Here is a 20,463-nt window from a genome sequence, read left to right as displayed (position 1 = left end):
ATGCATTTGTATGCAAATGTATAAATTTTAGATTTTAACACAATTTCCTAAAAATATTAATGTGAAAGTCATTCAAGAGTAAAGTTGACTCAGGCCCCTCAACTCAGTCCCAGGCTATGATTGGATCTTCCCTCCCTCCTCCACTCAGATAGTTCTAGAGGGAGGTCTTGTGTGGTCCATCCAGGACTTACCATCTCACTATTATCAACTACGTATATGGGCCAATAGGTTTTCTAGTGTCACTATTTTAATGTAAGCTCAGTTTTTATGCCTTACTTCTCCAATTTCCCCTCTCATCACTTTTCCCTCTTGCCTTATATACCATTAAATGTATTACAGGTACAGTATCTGCAACAAAAAATATTGATCATACAGTTTGCCCAAAATGTTGCTCATGGTTAGTGGTCTCATAAAATATATACAGGTGAACATCATTTAATGGCAGGCTTAGATTCCTGAAAATTGCAACTTTAAATGATATGGAGTTAAGTGAAACTAGAAACCTCATAGGCCTAGTGTAAGTAAAAGTTACATTCCTACAGTACTGGCAAAGATGTTTGGTCATTTTTTCACTCGCCCTTGTTTTTAGCTTAGTTTCTGACAATATTGTCTTCTGTCTCATTAGGACTACTACCTGTTAATATGTCATTTACCCACCATGCCTTTTTGGTTAAGGAAAGTTTCTACCAATATTATGGTTGGAACTTTCAACCCTTGTTTGTCTGTTATCAGTCAGTGGATGCATTTGTTTTGGCAGCACCTAATGTCACTTTGATAATTTGTTAACATAGCCATATGGTCATAGTACATTATGCAGTAGAGTATTATATAAATTTTGTTTACTGAAAATATCACAAAATATAGTACTGTAAACAAAGTTTTATTTTTAGTACAGCATAAATTCAGTATTCATTGACAAATATTTAAGTGAACCTTCATATACTGTACAGTACTTTGTTTTCTATAAGCTCCGTAGGCTTCCACATTTTCTCTATCCTCTCTTTTTGATAATACTTACAGTACTGTATTTTAATTCATTGTGTCAGCGAACAGGCAGCTAAAGTGCATTTATACACAAATAGGTTTATATCAAGGTGATTCCCTATGAGGTTGAATTACTGACCCTCTCCAGGATGCAACCCCACAAGATGACTTAACTCCATAGTACCTACTTACTGCTGGGTGAACAGAGGCTTGCATGATAGGAAATGCACCCAACCATTCCTTCCCCGGCCAGAATTCTTGATTGTACGTCAAGAACAAACCCATCTGTACAAGGATCTTTTTAAATAAATTTAAATTTAAATAATTTAATTTATCCGTTTTAAGTAAACGACAAAAACTAAATACAATAGCATTAATTGAGGCGATGTTAAATGAAGATCACCTGTACCTATACAGTACATTCATATGGAAAACAAATATAGTAACAATTTATAACTAACAGAGATAATCACCAGTGCCAAAAATCTGTGAGTGCAGTGCTGCTTGCCATGGGATGCAACTAAACCTAGGTCTACTGGGCGTGCAAAGGTCCTAACTTTTAAGATTATGTATTTGTCCCGTTTTCATTGGAGTGCATGAAAATAGGAAATTTAGAATTTTTTAAAATACCAAATTATCAGTTATTGTAGTGTGACATAAGTGGTGAACAAGTTATACATTGTGATAATTTTTTTTATTATAAACTACATTTTTTTTCTGAAATATCTTTTCAGAGAGGAAATGTGGAGTGTCAGGTGAGCTCGTGCCCACCTCCAGCATGTGACAACCCGGTGCTGAGAGAAGATCAGTGCTGTCCTGTCTGCTGAGGCATCACCTTATAATACTGTACCAATTTCTATCATTTATTTCCATTTTATGGAGGCTGTGCTGTGCCCGTCCTCTTGCTAAACTACTAATTTCTTTAATTTACCTTCAAGAAAAGTGGCTGCCTTTAAGTAATCTTAAATCATCTGCCAAAGAAAGAGGAAAATGCTACATTTGATACATTTTTGTAAAAAAATTAAATTCTAATGTTACAGATGCGAGTTAAAAACAGCTGGAACAGTTTGCAAAGTGAGTGCACATATAAATAAACTAATGTGATTTTTATGATAAGGAATAAATGTAACATTCAAACCTTGAATATACATGGTCATAACAATGCACTCTTTACCTACATGGTAAATATTTTGAGACAATCATTATGGATTCAACAATTGAGCCTACATTGTTTGCATTATGATGTGAATACAAAATTAGTAAAGCAAAGTATTGTAAAGTTTTCATTCTCATTTTATCTTTAAAGAGTACTGTACCTTGTCTTGGTTCGTACATTCAGTTGTTCCCTCATGTACGATGCCACTGTCTCCTTGACCAGGGATTGTGGAGTCAGGCAGATGTGACATATGGCACAATACATCAATGCATTTTCAAGCATCTCTTTAGGGTATTGATGGCTGAGAAAGTCACTAGAATACTGAATCCAAAATGAAGATTACCATTGCAAAGTCCTTTTACCAAAAAAAAATAAGAGCCATTCCAAGTTCACACTTGGTCATCACTGGTCACATCTAAAGAGGGCTCCAATGTTACAGCTATCAGGTGGGCTGCCTCCTGCAACCTGCTACTCTGTAGCAACACCTCAATCTTACCAGGGTTCACTGAACCAAGTACTCTCATACTTGCTGAGTTCTGTCCTGGTTGTTTTTTTTAAAGGCTAGGACCTACATAGTTAAGTGGCCTTGTTATCCTTAATCTTGTTTCTTGTGCACAGTGGGCGATATCCTTTTTACTCCAAAATTATATAAATTGTATAATCATCATGGGTATGACGATTAGTTTTCACTTGTTCTCTGATTTTTCTTTTTCTTTTTTTTTTTCTTTGAACTAAGCCACTGTACTAGTTAACGAGCCAATGTCACTTATGATTCTCTGCTACTTTGGCCTGGGATGCAAGTGTTTCTTTGAGGTGCAGAGTGGCACAGGCTGCTACAAGCATGAAGTGTTTAAGTTGTGCTAGGATGTCACTGATCCTTGGGTTTTTGTGGTTCTCCGGCACCTGCCTAAAGTAGGGGGGATGCTAATTCCCTGGTTTCCCGAGTCAGTACAGTGGTGTTTTCTTTCCCACCTTAACGGGGATTAAACCCTGCCCTTGCAAGACTCCCTTTTGTGGAAGACCATTGTGACAGTGTAGTAGGGGAACAGCTTCAGAAATTCTAGGATGAATGAACTGGGAATCCTTGGGCATGGAGTGGTTTCCAAGGCCATAATTCTGGCACATCAACCACTTTCTCTAGCCCTGTCCTCGTTGCTGGCCCAAGACTTTCTGGAGCCTTTTTTTCCTCTCGACATTGAGGTCGGATTTCTATTTAGCTTTCAAATTCACTTCTCTAGCAAGCAGGAAAAATTCATAATTTACAACTGGAAAATATTAGGACTGGTTCCAAATCTTTACACAGAAGTAACACCACATGAGACCAGAAGGCAGGACAGGATTTGCAAAATAGCCCCAATGAAAAGCAGAAGTGCAATAGGCAGGCCGAGAGAGAATTCGATCAACATCAAAGGTCCAAAACTTTTCAATACCCCCTACACACACAGGGCATAACTAACCAAGCTCTCAGTTTTCAAAAGAGAACTCAATGAGCACCTTCAAATGATACTTGATCAACCAGTCTGTGACTCATACACCAGGCTGTGAGCAGCTGCATTGAACAGCCTGGTTAATCAGACCTGCAATAGGAGGTCTGGTCAGAGACTAGGCTGCAGGGATGTTGATCCTTGAAATCAACAGGTAGCACATTATCAATTGTCTGCACAATCTATGCCCACAGACACAGGCATATCTTGCATCTTGAGGGAGCTGCTGAATGGCAGTTCTGATGAGCTTTTCACTGAAACTCAAAGCCTTATTTTTTAATTATAGCAGCCATTCATCTACACTCTATAGCAGTCAGGAAATGCAATCTTGTACTCAGATCAGCTCATTACCACACGTGGGTAAAAAGCATGTCAATTTCTAAACCAAGAGTTACTAGGAAGTGCATCTGATCCATTAGTGTATGATGCCATCTGTCAACACTTGCTGACCACATAGGTGGTCATGAGTTGCATCATGGGTCAAGGGTATAAGTCACTGCTTCTCAGGGACTTTATGCATATTAAGTGTTATGATTTGACCCATGTGTGGTAATAAGCTGAGCTGGCTGTGAGGTCTTGCTACATCTGCTGTTATTAAGCCTCAACATGCAATCATACATTAAAATTGTGAATGTAAATATTAATAAACTTTAAATTTATGAAGAATATATATACTGTATATATATTTTATAGTTGTATTGTGTTAAACACCTTAACAAATGCTAATATATACATACAAAATTTTGATGTAATAAAGTAATTAGTCTTGGAATTCATACTATTTTTTCATAAAATTCCTAAGGAATGTATTCATGCCTAATTCCACAAGAGTATCCAGACAAAGAGACCAAAAAAAGGTTTTTAAAATAATGCAATGGATCCAGCAATCTTAAGGATGTTGGTAAAGTATTCAACCCTTGAAGAGTCAACTGTTACATATAAAATCTGTTCCAGCTTTATTTTCTTCTAATTCTGTCTTACTCTGAGCATTACCTGAGTATTGTCTATCACTGCCACTTTGACGTCTACTTAACCGTTTCAATGCTATAAAAATAAGTAGCATTTGCCAAGCTTGCAGCTTGCATACTAGTCAGTAGGAAATCCTATACAGTATGTCCACTTGTTTGGTGCATTTACTAGAGAACTATGAAAAATATTAACCAATTTATCTCAAGATTTTTATAGGATAGGCTCAATAGTTACCCTAGAGCTCTGCTTTTTATCGATTTTTGCAGCATTACTAATATGGTGCTAATATTTGACAAATTTTATCTAATATTTATTACATACCATAATAACATTCACTGCCAATAGTGTATAAGAATGTTTGTTATTTTCTTAAAAGAACACACATCAATATCAGCACATTTCAAATGTCATCAGACTACACTCAAGATTTATAACAAGGCTGTTTTTTTTTTATTTTTACTCTGCAATGGTTCTCATTATATGGATGACTGTTTTTTGATGATTTTTGAAATTTGTATATGCTTTCATTACCTCACTATTTAAAATGGTAAAAATCAGGTCTTGGATTTAGTAATGTTTGCCACTTATAAATCTTACCCATGTGCTTATGTATGACTATGATAAATCTTCTTAATAAAATATTTATAACCCAACATACACATGAAATGAAAGTAATGACATTTCCGATTGTCCTGAACCCTTATTTAGTTGTGAAATACTGTATTATGACTTACGACTTTGGTCCAAGACGAACGGACCAAAACGTTATCACTTTTATATGTATGTTGTGTGTTTTAGTCCCATTATTGTTACATATTCCCTGCATAAAATATTACTCCATAGAAGTGATTGTCTTAGGAGTTTATTATTGATTCTTAATTGTAATTTAAATTTTTATAAAATCGAGGTGTGTGAAGACCATGATGTATGTTACTGACGTGTTTGCTTGATATGTTTGATATTTATATTTTGTAGTAAACCTTAAAAAAAAATTTATACAGCAATTTGGGCAGGTTTTCTTACACCTGATGGCGCTGTTCACCTAACAGCAAAATAGATACCTGGGAGTTGAACATTTAAGGGTTGCCTGCTAAGAAAGGTCAGTCATTGGCCTAGAGAAACCTTGATAAGTCTCAACAAACTTCCTGTTTGTGAGCATAGGAAACTATTTGAATTTTCCTGCATGAGCAAGTTTGGGAAGGAAAAACAAATCCAGATAAATATCCTATAACTTCATAATTTTTTTTTTGTTAATAGAAATCATGTACAATATACAGTATTTCAAGATTTAATTAGTGCTGGGACATTTAGGCAGAAATTTAGTTTTTAAATATATGATTTATACCTGCAATTGCCTAATACAAATTTACTGTACATTATTTGAGGGTATAAAAGAATTTAGGGAAAGTTTAATAAGCCTGTATCAAGTTCAACTATGAGCTTTACACAATATATCAAACAAAAGGTTTATTTATTTACAAGTATGGAACTAAACTATAGCAATTTAGCATTATGAAATACTGTATTAAATGGCAATATATGTCATCTTTTATATGTATTTGAGGTGGCTAGGTGTAGTGAAACTAATTTTATGGCCAAATCCTACTGTATGATGTGATAAATGTGATGGAGGCTGAAGTGGTATAAACCTGAGAGTTGTCTTCTGGATACAGTGGCAATAATTATAGCATGAATGATATTGTGGATCTGTTTAGCTTTTTGTACTCAAAATGCTCATGTGTATTGTGTAAAATATTATAAAAGGATGTTTGTGAAAAAATAAACATTGAAATTAGTATTTGGTTTATCCTAATTGTTTTATACAGAATGTCACCAAAGTATGGTACTGTAACTTAAACGTGTATGGCCAATACGTAGCCTTACCAGAGCCGTTTCCTACTGCCGGTTATGGTGGTAGGAGGAAGGCCAAGGGGAGAGGCTACCCCACCCTCCCTGGCTGTGGTGACTATGTTGTCATTAAGAACAAGCAGATTGTTACCAACAACAGAAGACCAATGACCCTGACAATGGGCACGGATCAAGGAATGAGTGATTGGGTAAAAATCTAAATAGGGTATGCCTTTTTTGGGAAATACTGTAGGGCAAATGCTGATAACCTGCTTAGTGGCAGGGTCTGCACTCATTTAAGGAAATACAAATATGGCTGGAAACCAAGCAAAACGCATCCTATTTAAATCTGCTAGAGCTGAGAAACGGCTAATATTAGCTTTCTATTACCACAGGATGTATAGAGTTGAATGATTCCAAAGCCTTAAGAGCACTAACTTGTCATATTTTGTCCAAAGTGACCTGGAGTTTTCAAAATATGATGCTTATCGGAAATATGATTTTTGAGCGTTACTTTTTAGCAGAATTCAGAGTAATTGAACATATTTGGAGTTTTAAATTATGATTTTTTATACAGAGAATATGCAAATTAGTGGATTAGTTTTAGTTTAGTTCAATTATTATGCACCCCTTATCAATCCTGTGGGCAGTAGTGGACAGGGTTACAGAGGCACATAATGAGTTCGGGGACTGAACCCCACAATTCATTTAGCTAAGCAAATTACAATCTTGATGAGCTAGTTACAAAATTCAATATACATCGTCACATCAACAAGGGGCTCAAGACCGACCACAAATAGTTTCTAATTTAAGCAACTGACACATATGAAGAGCTAGTGTCACAATTGATATGTTTATCCTGCACACCCCCCTCCCCTTCACACTAGAGATGCTATACCGATGATGACACTTTTCAAAACGCTTGTGCTCTCTAGAGTGGAGTACTGCACAATGACAGCCCCTTTCAAAGCTGGAGAAATTGCTGACCTGGAGAGCGTGCAGAGATCCTTTACTGCTAGAATCCACTCAGTCAAACACCTAAACTTTTGGGACCGACGTAAGAGCCTAAATCTGTACTCCCTTGAGCGCAGGCGGGAGAGATACATAATAATTTACACGTGGAAAATATTAGAGGGGCTGGTCCCAAACCTGCACACAGAAATAACATCACATGAGACCAGAAGACATGGCAGGATGTGCAGAATACCCCCGTTAAAAAGCGGAGGTGCATCAGGTACTCTGAGAGAGAACTCTATCAATATCAGAGGCCCGAGACTGTTCAACTCGCTTCCGCTACACATAAGGGGCATAACTGGCAAACCCCTCACAGTGTTCAAGAGAGAACTGGATAAGCACCTCCAAAGGATACCTGATCAACCAGGCTGTGACTCATATGTCAGGCTGCGAGCAGCCGCGTCCAACAGCCTGGTTGATCAGTCCAGCAACCAGGAGGCCTGGTCGACGACCGGGCCGCGGGGACGCTAAGCCCCGGAAGCACTTCAAGGTAACCTCAAGGTAAGGTAACCCCCCAACCATCCAGTGGGCAGCGGCAGAGAGGTTACAATCACTCGGTTACTGCCTACAGTACAGTTAGCAAACTGGGGATATTTGGCCAGGACTTCTGGTAGCAGACTTCTTGTTGTTGTAGGGGATACGAGGCACACCCAATATCCCCCTTACATTGATCACATCGCACACTAATATTTTTAAATAAAATAAATAAAATGTATAATTGTTCATATGTATATGTATATATTATAAAATATGTATAATTATTCAATATTAAAACCACAATAGAATGCTCTAAGTACTTTCGTATATTAATACATCTTCAGAAGGAATGGTTCGCTCTGAAGATGTATTAATATAAGAAAGTACTAAAGGAAATTCCTGTTTCAATTCTTCCTCCGTGGTCTGACACTCTTATTATATATTGTATATACTGAATTATATATACTATGCTTATATAATATATACTGAAATATTGTTACATTTAACGTATGAAACAAAGTATATATCTGTATTTTTAATAAAATATAAAACATTAATATTTATCAACGTATCTCTGTGAATTACATAATTTATCAGTATTGTACAGCCTGTGATCTCCACCTGGCTGGCCACTGATACCTAAGTAGCTTTCATGTGTCCGGACACCGGCGATAGGATTGTATTATTTAACTTTAAAGAGAGAGATATTTCTTGAAATGTTGTCACATTAACGTCTACATCTTCCTTCCTTCTGACATATAGATTTTAAGGTTAATTAGCATATATGGAAATAAATTACACAATTTATAGGCTGGTGTGAAGGGCTTCACACTCTTAGAGCAAGCCATCAAGAAACTGTACAGTATCAAATGCATATATCTTCGCTTTCACTTCAGTTATATTTATGACAAGTATTTAAAGTGTAGCTTATATTTCTGCCTTTCTGTTGACATAGAAAACTTTCGTTTATTACATTATCTAGATAAAATTAGCTTTGATCTTCAAAAGGTTGTAGTTGTAACTTCCATTATAAACAACATTATTATTGCAAATAGTAGGAGTTTCAAAGTCTCATTTTTTTTTTTTTTTTTTTTTTTTTGAGATATATACAAGAGTTGTTACATTCTTGTACAGCCACTAGTACGCGTAGCGTTTCGGGCAAGTCCTTAATCCTATGGTCCCTGGAATACGACCCCCTGCCGCGAAGAATTGTTTTTTCATCCAAGTACACATTTTACTGTTGCGTTAAACAGAGGCTACAGTTAAGGAATTGCGCCCAGTAAATCCTCCCCGGCCAGGATACGAACCCATGACATAGCGCTCGCGGAACGCCAGGCGAGTGTCTTACCACTACACCACGGAGACTGCGATTTGTATGGATACCTTCTCATATAGGTGTTGTCCAGCATGATGACACAAACAAGGCAGCTAAAACTGAATGTGATAAGCCTGAAGTTGAGTGGGATATGGGCATTCCAATCTCCTCTGTCAAAGCCGCAATATTTTAGGAAATTAGGGAAAACAGAAGAGCAGTCACTGACACACAAAAGCCAGAAAGCAAGAGTATAAAGAGCTATGACATGTTTATGTGCCTCTGTAACCTTTTCCACTACCGCCCACAAGATGATATATGGGGTGCATAATTAATGAACTAAACTAAGTAAACATGTTTAGAATCGAGAATTATATGAACGGACAGCATAAAACTTCCACTAGTGTCACAATGACAGTGTGACATTGTAATTGCCAGAATTAGGCTAGGATATCGATATGTATCGCAGGTGGCTGCAGGTAATGAATAGCCCCCAATGGTGAATATTCCAATTGTAAACTATGTGAACAAGAGCTGGGACATACTCACCAACACTATATCTGTGATTGCCCTGTTATAAGTGACTTCAGACCAAATGGTATAAGGTACTTTGAACTCTGTAATTACTTTATACACTTAGGAATATTGGAAGATATTCTTATGCTGTACCCGGATTTTGCTAACGGAGGCTAATAGATCAGCCTTATATTTTATGTTCTCACCTGATTGTTACCTTGAGGTAGGCCCGTAAGTGGTAGTCCTCTTGAACCATTAACAGTATCAATAGATGATACTGGAGATCTGTGGAGGTGCGACTGGACCCTGCGTGACGGGAGATGTATCCCTTGTTTCTTGTGATTGATTGATGAGGATTAAGCCACCCAAAAGGTAGCACGGGCATGAATAGCCCGTAAGTGGTGTTCTTGTTAGTCACAGTTGATTTTTTTTTATTGAGGCTGGTATTTTATCCCCTGATTCCATGTATAACTAACCATCCTGTGAGATGGGAATATTTAATGAACTTATAGCTAGTTTTTGATATACACTGTGTAATCTTTCATATAGAATAGGGTAGCAGCACAGTATACTGTGCTGCTACCTAGCTAGTTAGTTATACCTAGTTAGGTATACACAGTATACTGTGTATACCTAAGCTTGTTAATAATAACAAAAAAAAAGTTAGTTTCTATCGATAGGGAGAGCGATGGTTCAAAAATCCTTCTTTAAAATATGAATATCTTTCCTATCTCACTAAGATCTAATCTCTGTGATTAAAATGCAAAATTAATAATAATAACAATAATAATAATAATTTTTATTTAGGTAAGGTACATACATAAAGAGATTTTACAAAGTTTGTTGGCTTTATAGATAGAGCTAGTACATACAATGCCTAAAGCCACTATTACGCAAAGCGTTTCGGGCAGGAAAAACATTAATGACTAAAGCTTAAAACTAATGGGTAAAAAGAATAAAATGTGTTGAGAACAAATAAAAATAGAGGTAAAAGAGGGGGGAACATTGTTGAAGAAGCAGCACAAATACAATTACAAATTATTACAGAAAATTACAATCAAACAGCGTTGATTTGAAAAAAAACAAAAACAAAAAACATACATGGGTTGACAACAGAGGGGTAATGTAGGTTACAGGGAATTTATTAGGTATAGCTTCGTTTTTAACTTAAACTGGTTGAGAGAGGTACAGTCTTTAACATGGTTGGGAAGGTCATTATAATTCCACATTCTGGGCCCCTTGATTTGTAGAGCATTTCTGGTTTGATTAAGTCGTACTCTAGGAATATCAAAACTATTTATTTCTGGTGTGGTGCTCATGGGTTCTGTTACAACCTTCTATGAAGCTTTTGAGATCAGGATTCTCGGTTAATCCTCCTCTCGGATAATCCTCTCGGTTCAAAAGGTGGGAAGTAGTGAACAGTGTATGATGAAGAAGAGAGTATATATGAATAAATTATGTTATAATGTTATAAAGTATGATGTTATTACAGAGTGTATTGCTGTGCCCAAGAGAAAATTTACACCACCATGGGAGGATTGTAATGTAGATGTAGTAATTACTCCCTTGCATAAGAAAAAAAGTATGTATGAAATAGGAGAGCTGAGGGCAACATATGATTGTATAATTAGAAAACTGCCTACGGAAAACACTCTACATGTATATTGTGATGGGTCAGTAGCTAGGGATGGGAAGGCAGGATGTGGAGTCTTGATCAGGGAGTACACTGACATTGGCACTGTAGATGCTGTTATTGGACGCCGCTTAACTGACAATGTCTCTTCAACGCAGGCTGAACTCCAAGGAGTATTAGCAGGATTACAGGAAGTAGTCAAATGTGGTAAAAATGCTTGCTTCTTTGTTGACAGCAGAGGAGCGTTAGAGTCTTTAAATAGCAGACGCCCAGTATATCAGAATATTGTGATAGAGTGTAGAGAGAATGTTAAGAGACTAGAAAAAACTGGGTATAAAGTAAGATTCATGTGGATCCCTTCACATGTGGGAATACTGTTGAATGAGGTAGTTGATGACATAGCGAAGAGAGCCACTGAAAAAACTCTTGTTGATGTTGTATGTCAGTTAACCTTGAAACAAATAAAAACAAGACTCAAGGTGATTCAGGAGGGTGAAGAAATGATAAAGAGAATGGCAATGGTGGACAGTAGTAACACACTTAAGAATTATTCAATAATAAATACAAATTCGTCCTTCACTTATGGTAAAGGAAAGTCTACTTGGAAGGATTCAATTTACATGAGATTACGATTAGGATATAAATATATCTGGCAATACGGTGTTGATGTCAGTGAAAAAGATAAGGATTGTAAATTATATAGTATGCCGCACGCCCACACCTTAGAACATTATGTATTAGAGTGTCACCTTATTGAAAAATATAGAAATAAGGAAATAAATAGTGTGCCACATCAAATTGTTTGGATGTGTGATAATGGTATAATAGACAGTATACTTAGGAGCTACAAGAATTTTGCCCCAAGAATGTAACAATTATATGCTGTACTTGCTGTATGCAATGTTAAATGGGATTCTTGTACTGTTATATGTCTATTTGTACTCACTGAATTTGTGCGCCCCTTGAGGGACTTGAAGTAGAGGGGGGTAGAAATAGCCTAAGCTACTCTATCCCTTTGAGATGTATTTATTGCTTATCTCAATAAACATACTTGAACTTGAACTTGAAGGAAGAACTGTTTTTATCAGCAGGACCAGCCAGTGGATCGCTGACCGACCTCAACATCATATCAAGAACAATATCGAGGACGAAAATCCAAACCTGGCTGTATTCAAACTAGAGTTCTGCAACACCGACAAAACATCAATGAAGATTACGTTCACCACCATAGCTGCGGCCACCCAGGCTGCCACACAAGGATTCTACTGCTTCGGCTTAAAAATTTCACCCCACCAAATAAAAAAGGAACGATACCATGAGATCCAGCAGTGCTTTAAGTGCTACGAGCTCTCCCACCCGACCAATAAGTGTCAGCACCCTGCTCAGAAGTGCAGCCTGTGCGCACTGGACCATCACTACTCCATATGCACAGCAACAGTCCATCGCTGCTTGCTCTGTGATGGCAATCACCCTGCAATTTCCTACCGCTGCCCTTGCAGACAGGAAAGCATCAAGGCGCAGGTTGAAGCCAAGAGAAACAACCCTTCTACCTCCTCGACCAGAGCCCCAAGCGTTCAACCCACCACCTTAGCTCTCACTAATCGACCAGAAGAGTTTCCAGTCTTACCAACATATGGCTCCTCCCAGCAGGCGACACAGCCTTCTCATTGTGGACCCAAGGTCCCACAGGCTCCTTCACAGTCCCCTGCATCACGTGCTGGCATTATCCCTGGTCTTATTAGACTAGCGGAAAGGCTAGCAGGACCAGACAACCAGCGCTTTGTCAGTGAACTAAACGCATTATACATAGACAATGGCCTGGCCCCCATCATAGCCACTAGCGTAAATCTCACTGCCTCATCTACCACTCCTGAGACTACCACCAGGACGACCAGGTGGTCAACTTCAACACCGACTCCAGAACCGCCCATGACCTGGGCGACATAAACAGGTAATTCCTTCTCCAGCTCCCAACACTCCTACTCCTACTCTCCTACACTGCTCCCATCACTATCTCAGCAGCCGCGCTAGCAGACGTGCTGTCTACAAACGATAACAGCACCACCAGCGCTCCTGAAATAGCTACAAACACCAATCAACGATACCTAAGGCTGCAAGGCGAAAGACAAAAACCCCCACTACGGAGGTTACGGACTCCTCAGACGAGGAAATCATAGTAGGAGCTCCACCGCCGCATCACAAATACGACACCTACACGGTTCAAGACTTCCTCATGGAGGCCACGTCACCAAACTCCAACGACAGCACTGCTCAGCCAAAGTCGCAGGCAAAGAAAAAACGGAAAACCTACAGGTCTACACTAATCCCACCAGCTCCATAATTGGTATATAGCCAGCCCCCCAGACTGAAAGCCATCATGAAGACCCTCATCCATCGCCAGATCTCTAGTATCAGCCACTGATACAGATAATGGCTCCAAAGAGCCATTACGGGCATCACTTACGGGCTCACCATAGCCCGTGCTACTGGAACTTATTGTTCTGAGTAGCGAATCTTAAACAACAACAACAACAGAATAATAACCCACGGGAGACATCTCCTGTCACGCAAGGTGCAGTCGCACCTCCAAAGATCTCCAGTATCAGCTCTCGATACTGGTAATGGCTCAAAAGGGCCACCACTTACGGGCTATTCATGCCCGTGCCACCATTTGGGTGGCTTAATTTTCATCAATCAATCAAATAATATCTTATCTTACGGGCTATTCATGCCCGTGCCACCTTTTGGGTGGCTTAATCTTCATCAATCGAATAATAACTAGTTTACTTTCAAGTGTGGTCTAGAACAGAAACTTGCAGATACTGTACCGACTCTCAGTGCGCTCAACCCACACCATTGCTCGCCAAAGTATCACCTGCATACTTCTGTATACTGGACCAAATATATATATTCTCTTAGTGTTTGTGTTTATTATCACCATACTTTACGTAACAATAGAACCGTTACACTATAAATATACAAATTAGAGCAACCTGTCCTCTTACAAATTAAGTCTGAATTTGCCCGTTTGGCAGAAAATAGACGTAATTTGAAAATGAAAAATAATTGAAAATAATTTTTTCCTTTTTTTTCAAAATAGTAAGTTGAGGGTCTGAAGTTCTACTAAGGTTTCAAAACGTCATGAAAACCCTTAATTGAAAGTTTCCTCTCCTAACCTTACAGAGTAAACCGGAGGCCGCAAACAGAAAACGGGACAGTACGTCATTTTCGTTAGCCGATTTCGTTTCAAATTTACGTTCATTCTTGGCCATAGTGCGCATACAAATGAAAAGCAACGTTATTTTTAAGAGAGCGGATTGCATATTTTGCCCAAATCCCCTCCTGCAGTTTTCAAAATACGATGCCTATCGAAAAAAATTATTCCTGAACGTTATTTTTGAGTGGAATTCAGGGTGATTGCACATATCTGGAGTTATAAATTACGACTTTTTATACAGAAAATATGCAAATTAGTGAATACGGCGATTGGTCATATTTTGCTCAAATCCCCCTGCAGCTTTCAAAATACAATGCCTATCGGAAATATGATTCTTGAGCGGTATTGTTTAGCGTATTTCAGGGTGATTGCACATATTTGGAGATTTAAATTACGACTTTTTTATACAGAAAATATCAGTCCATCTTCCTGTTTTGGTAGCAATTATAGTAACGTTGAGGACCATAGTATATATACCGACGTACAACGAAATTAGAACGTAGAAATCTGAGCTGGACAAACCGGAAAACTATTTTCTACTTGTATTGCTTTGACAAACTAATGTAACCTAACCTAACCTCCCTAGGCCTGATACACGATATCTGATGCCTAATATAGTACATGTGTTATACTAGGCCTAGGAATATTTAAATTTGTGTTTTAGCTTCATTTATTTTAAAAGAATTCCTTACTAATCGTATACTATCTTGCTTTGATGCCTAAAAGAAAGCTTGGAGGGCTTGAACAATTGTAGAACGATGCCTTGAGGATAATCCTTGGGTGCCCTCGTACCACAAAGATACTTAATACTGTATGAGAAAGGAACTTATATTCCAAACGTCACTGATCGTGTTACTGAAGCTTAAGTCAAATTGGTATAAAAATTCTTAGGCTAGCTCAGCCTAGCCCTTGCACAGAAGCCCTCCATAATTTCTTTATTGAAGGTCAACATTGTTCCAAATGTATAACTAAAACGGGAACTAAACTCAGAATGTGTCAGATTTATAATTTGTACCAAGGATGACAACAACGGGACTTTCCTGCACAGTGGGAGGTTACACCCTTTTCCAACTTTAATCCATCCCTTTCCACCCAAGAAGCAAATTAGAGATCAGCCCAAGCTTCGTCTTGAGGCAAAGCTCAACGTCTTAAGCCATATTGATGCTCTCTCCACAGAGCATTCTCTCTCTCTCTCAAACCATATACACTGATGGTTCCCTACACCACCCCACGGGTGCAGCTGGAAGTGCAGTTGTCCTGACAATGGGTGATGACTTGTATTTTGAGTGAGGAGTCCGTATAAACAACTGGGCTTCTACCCTTCAGAAAGGGGTTGCTTTGCTATTTGAAAGTTATTTGCATTGCTTCTTGCACTGAAATGTGTACAAGTCTCCAAACTTGATACATTAATTGTAAGTGACTCTTTATCATCCTTAATTGCTCTCAACTCTTTAAAGACCTAACTGTAACATGCTCGTGTCTGAAGCTAGATACAAATACAACAAAATTATTTCGGGGTGATGGGTTCCTCGCCGCTGACCTGACGGATGAGGGGTGCTCCGTCTGTACCCCAAACGTCTTACGATATTTAATACCATGATTAACATAATTGTAAGTCCCCTCCCCCACTCCATGCGCGCCTTTTCTTCCATACACAGAAAATTAATGATAGTAACAGTACATTTCATGTACTTACCTAGTTGTACTCACCTAGCTAGTTGTGCTTGCGGGGGTTGAGCTCTGACTCTTTGGTCCCGTCTGTCAACTGTCAATCAACTAATGTACAGGTTCCTGAGCCTACTGGGCTCTATCATATCTATGCAGGCGATGAGTCACAATAACGTGGCTAAAGTAAGTTGACCAGATCACACACTAGAAGGTGAAGGGACGACGACGTTTCGGTCCGTGCTGGACCATTCTTAAGTCAATTGTCTATCTATCATATCTACACTTGAAGCTGTGTATGGAGTCAGCCTCCACCACATACTTCCTAATGCATTCCATTTGTCTACTACTCTGACACTGAAAAAAATTCTTTCTGACGTCTCTATGGCTCATTCGGGCACTCAATTTCCACCTGTGTCCCCTAGTGCGTGTGCCCCTTGTGTTAAATAGTCTATCTTAATCTACCCTATCAATTCCTCTGAGAATCTTGTATATGGTGATCATGTCCCATCTAACTCTTCTGTCTCCCAGGGACGTGAGGTTTAATTCCCGTAATCTCTCCTCGTAGCTCATACCTCGCAGTTCGGGTACAGTACTAGTCTGGTGGCAAACCTTTGAACCGGATTCCATCTCGTGTTTACCTCCAAATGCATGATAGAGCAAATAAATTAGTCAAAGAATTTGATTTTAAAGGAAAAAATGAGTATAACCTTAAATTGCCCATAAGCAGTTTTAGAGCAATACTACACCAAGAACTACAACAAAATCTTGTGGATCCGAGGCAAAGCGAAATCAACACCAGTAATTCCATCTATTACCATACTATCATGCAAGAAGAGCCGCGGTCCCGGAACCAAAGAGTAAGAGCTCAACCCCCCCCCCCCCCGCAAGCACAACTAGGTGAGTACACGTCTATGGCTCAATGTTACGACTGTTCGGCTTAGACGCTGCTAAAAGTATTTCTGGGAAATGTAAACTGTTAACAAAATTACTCACACACCCTCCGTCACTTATGTGATGGAGTGCGAAAAGATTCGTGAATTCAGTCAATTCTATAGTAAATGCTCAAGAGATGTGTAAATATTTTCATTCAAAATGATCTGCTAACAGAAATCTTAGCTAAATATCCCCAGTTTGCTAACTGTAGGTAGTAAACTAAGTGATAGGTGGATAGGTGATTGTAACCTATCCACCGCTGCCCACTGGATGGGGCAGGGGAGGGGGGGGGGTACGGTGTGCTTGATAAACATATCAAATATGATTATCTCTCCACATATGTCAATTGCTTAATTTAGAAACTGTACTTAGGGTCGGTCTCGAGCCCATTGCTGATGTGACGATGTGAATTTAATTTTGTAACTAGCTCATCACGATTGTAACTTGCTTAGCTAAATGAATTTTGGAAATAAAATAAAATAAAATGAATTCCAGAGCTCATTATGTGCCTTTGTAACCCTTTCCACTACCACCCAAAGGATGGGTATGGGGTGCATAATAAATAAACTAAACTTGCTGAACAATGGTGTGAATGGTACTCTCTCAAGGCCAGGCGTAGTACAGTGGTCAACGTTCATGGCTCGCAATTGAGGTTCCTAAGACAGAAACAATTGGGCACGTTTCCTCTCACCTGATGCAACTGTTTACCTAGCAGTTACATAGGTATCAGGAGTTAGACAACTGTTATGGCTTGCATCTGGGAAAAGGTCAGTAGTTGGCCTTGGTGGAACGCGATAAACTAAGTTTAGACTTCCTGTCCTCGACAATGGGAATTACTTAAATTTACAGACAGTTTTAGATTTTGTAGATTTTTTAGGAAAAAAATGTACAGTTAAACTTGAACGAAATATATCAAGTTGGTGCATGGTGTACACCGAGAACTTACAACGATTTGGAAATTAAGAGCATAGTAAATTTTAAACGAATTAAAACCAGTAGATTTGTTATTGTAAATATATAAATTTGACTAACGCATTTGTGACTGGAATAAGATGAATGGGATACCGCAAGGTACCATCTTGGGGCCAACCCTTTTAGTTCATATACAACAATGACAGATGAGAATATGGGTGGCGGTAGTACAGTCGGGGCCACGTTCTCGACTCACACTCTGGTTCGAATCCCGGGCGGGACAGAAATGGATGGGGGGCACATTCACCTAATGCCTCTGTTCACCTAGCCTAGCAAGTATAAGTACTCAGGAGTTAATCAGCTTGTTATCGGGTTACATCCTGGACAGGACCAGAAATCCGATTTTAGGGAGGGCGTGGGACCCCGATAAAAACCAAAACATGTATGAATACACTCTGGCTTCCTGTCCCGAGTCACAATAAATTATTATTACCATTATATTACAAGGAATGTTGCACAAATTGGTAAATGGCAAATCTTCTCGAATAATTATATAAACATAACTGAAGCTAGATTTCCTACCGGTGAATGTTGGGGGGAGGTTTTCCTTGATATCCGGGCCCTTGAGACTCCGCACCCCTAGAGTTCTTGGATGACAAGTGACACTATAGCCCCGTGACACTACAAGCCCGTGACGGGTACCGTCACAGTGACGGGTGTCAACTAGCCCGTACGTGGCGGGTACCGTCACAGTGACGGGAGTCAACAAGCCCGTAGCAGGTCTCCATTATCACTGATGACGTCAGCAGTGAGACTGTTTTCGCCTCAGGTACTACCAACCTAATTTAATTTATTTGTATTAATACAAATTATATTTAAATATAGTTAAATTAATTATTATAGTAAAATTCTATTACCTAACATATAGTTAACTTAGTTAATATAGTTGAATTAATTAACTAAATATAGTTAAATTCATTAATAGTAAATTATATTAACTAAATATAGTTAAATTAATTCATAGTAAATTATACACTGGAGATATATAAAGTAATATATGTAAACTAACTGTAAACTATAAATAATATTAAGGGGGTATAATTAATGTAAATAACAGTAATTCGCCTTCATATAAAATTAGCAAGTTAACAAGTAAATTAATTGTAAACAAATGATAATATATTAATGACGACCACAAACGGGATAACTGAGTTAATAGTAAGCGATAACGTTGATAGCTGGCGTAATTAATTTCAGGACTGGCAGCCGAGTGCTACGGGAGACAGGTGTTGATGAACAGATGTGAACAAAATTTCCACATCTTTTTTTTTATTAACAAGCTTAGTATACACAGCAATGTGCTGCTACTCTATTCTATATGAAAGATTACACAGTGTAGATAAAAAACTAGCTATAAGTTCATCTGATATTCCCTTTCAAGTTCAAGTTCAAGTATGTTTATTGAGACAAGAAAAAAATACATCTCAAAGGGATAGAGTAGCTTAGGCTATTTCTACCCCCCTCTACTTCAAGTCCCTCAAGGGGCGCACAAATTCAGTGAGTACAGATACACAAATCACAATACAACATTTAACATTGCATATTAATATAGTAAGTGTTACAATCATTGGGGCAAAATTCTTGTAGTTCCTAAGTATTCTGTCTATCATATCATTATCACACATCCAAACAATTTGAAGTGGTACACTACTTATTTCCTTATTTCTATGGTTATCCATAATTTGACACTTTAATACATAATGGTCTTCCAAGTTCAAGTAGGTTTATTGAGACAAGTTAAAAAAAAAAAAAAAAAAAAAAAAAAAAAAAAAAAAAAAAAAAAAATCAAAGATTAGCTTAGGCTATTTCTACCCCTTCCCATACTTCAAGTCCCTCAAGGGGCGCACAAATTCAGTGAGTACAAATACAAGAATCCCATGTAACATATCAGGTTAATATAGTACTATCTAAGAGTATAATAGTGTACATCCACCGCACTAGATTTTAACCCATTAACGCTCCAAGATAATATTCTCACTCTACTTTCATCCATGATTTAATAAAACTACCTTTGCCCTGTCTGTCACATTCCATGAGATACGAGATTTTCTCAGACAGACTCTCCCAACACTGTAACATTTCTGCTTTCTCCTCATTTGCACAACAGCTACTAGCATCAAAGGTGATCTTATTCATATCTAATTTCTTTCTTATTTCTCTATACCGTTTTACTTTAACCTTTGTTTCGACATTTGTCACTACAGAAGGTTGAACGCTAACACTACTAGAAAGTTCATTTTCCTGACTATCCTCTATCATCAATACGTCATGTTCTTCCTT

The 20,463-nt window shown here is 38.2% G+C and overlaps 1 protein-coding gene and 1 long non-coding RNA gene across 3 annotated transcripts in view; one reads left to right on the top strand and one right to left on the bottom strand.

Annotated features, from left to right (window-relative positions):
* The window catches only part of Pxn (Peroxidasin), a 220,677-nt gene extending 214,288 nt beyond the window's left edge, over nt 1-6,389 (top strand). Inside the window, exon 31 of the mRNA XM_045749792.2 lies at nt 1,719-6,389. Coding sequence (XP_045605748.1) covers nt 1,719-1,811 — 93 coding nt within the window. The 3' untranslated portion in view covers nt 1,812-6,389. The remainder of the gene's footprint in view (nt 1-1,718) is intronic.
* LOC123762952 (uncharacterized) lies at nt 1,295-19,034 on the bottom strand. Of its 2 annotated transcripts, XR_011222264.1 has the most exons (3): nt 18,706-19,017; nt 9,967-10,240; nt 1,295-1,955 (listed from the first exon to the last, which is right to left on the bottom strand). It is a non-coding gene; the product is annotated as an uncharacterized lncRNA (long non-coding RNA). The 2 variants fall into 2 exon arrangements; XR_006773389.2 differs by lacking the exon at nt 9,967-10,240 and having other exon boundaries at nt 18,706-19,034.
* Nucleotides 19,035-20,463: the final 1,429 nt, after the last annotated feature.

Source organism: Procambarus clarkii, chromosome 47 (genome assembly GCF_040958095.1).
Source record: "Procambarus clarkii isolate CNS0578487 chromosome 47, FALCON_Pclarkii_2.0, whole genome shotgun sequence".
Lineage (NCBI taxonomy): Eukaryota > Metazoa > Arthropoda > Malacostraca > Decapoda > Cambaridae > Procambarus > Procambarus clarkii.
The sequence above is the reverse complement of the archived record's forward strand: the minus strand, read 5'-3'. Positions and strand labels throughout refer to the sequence as shown.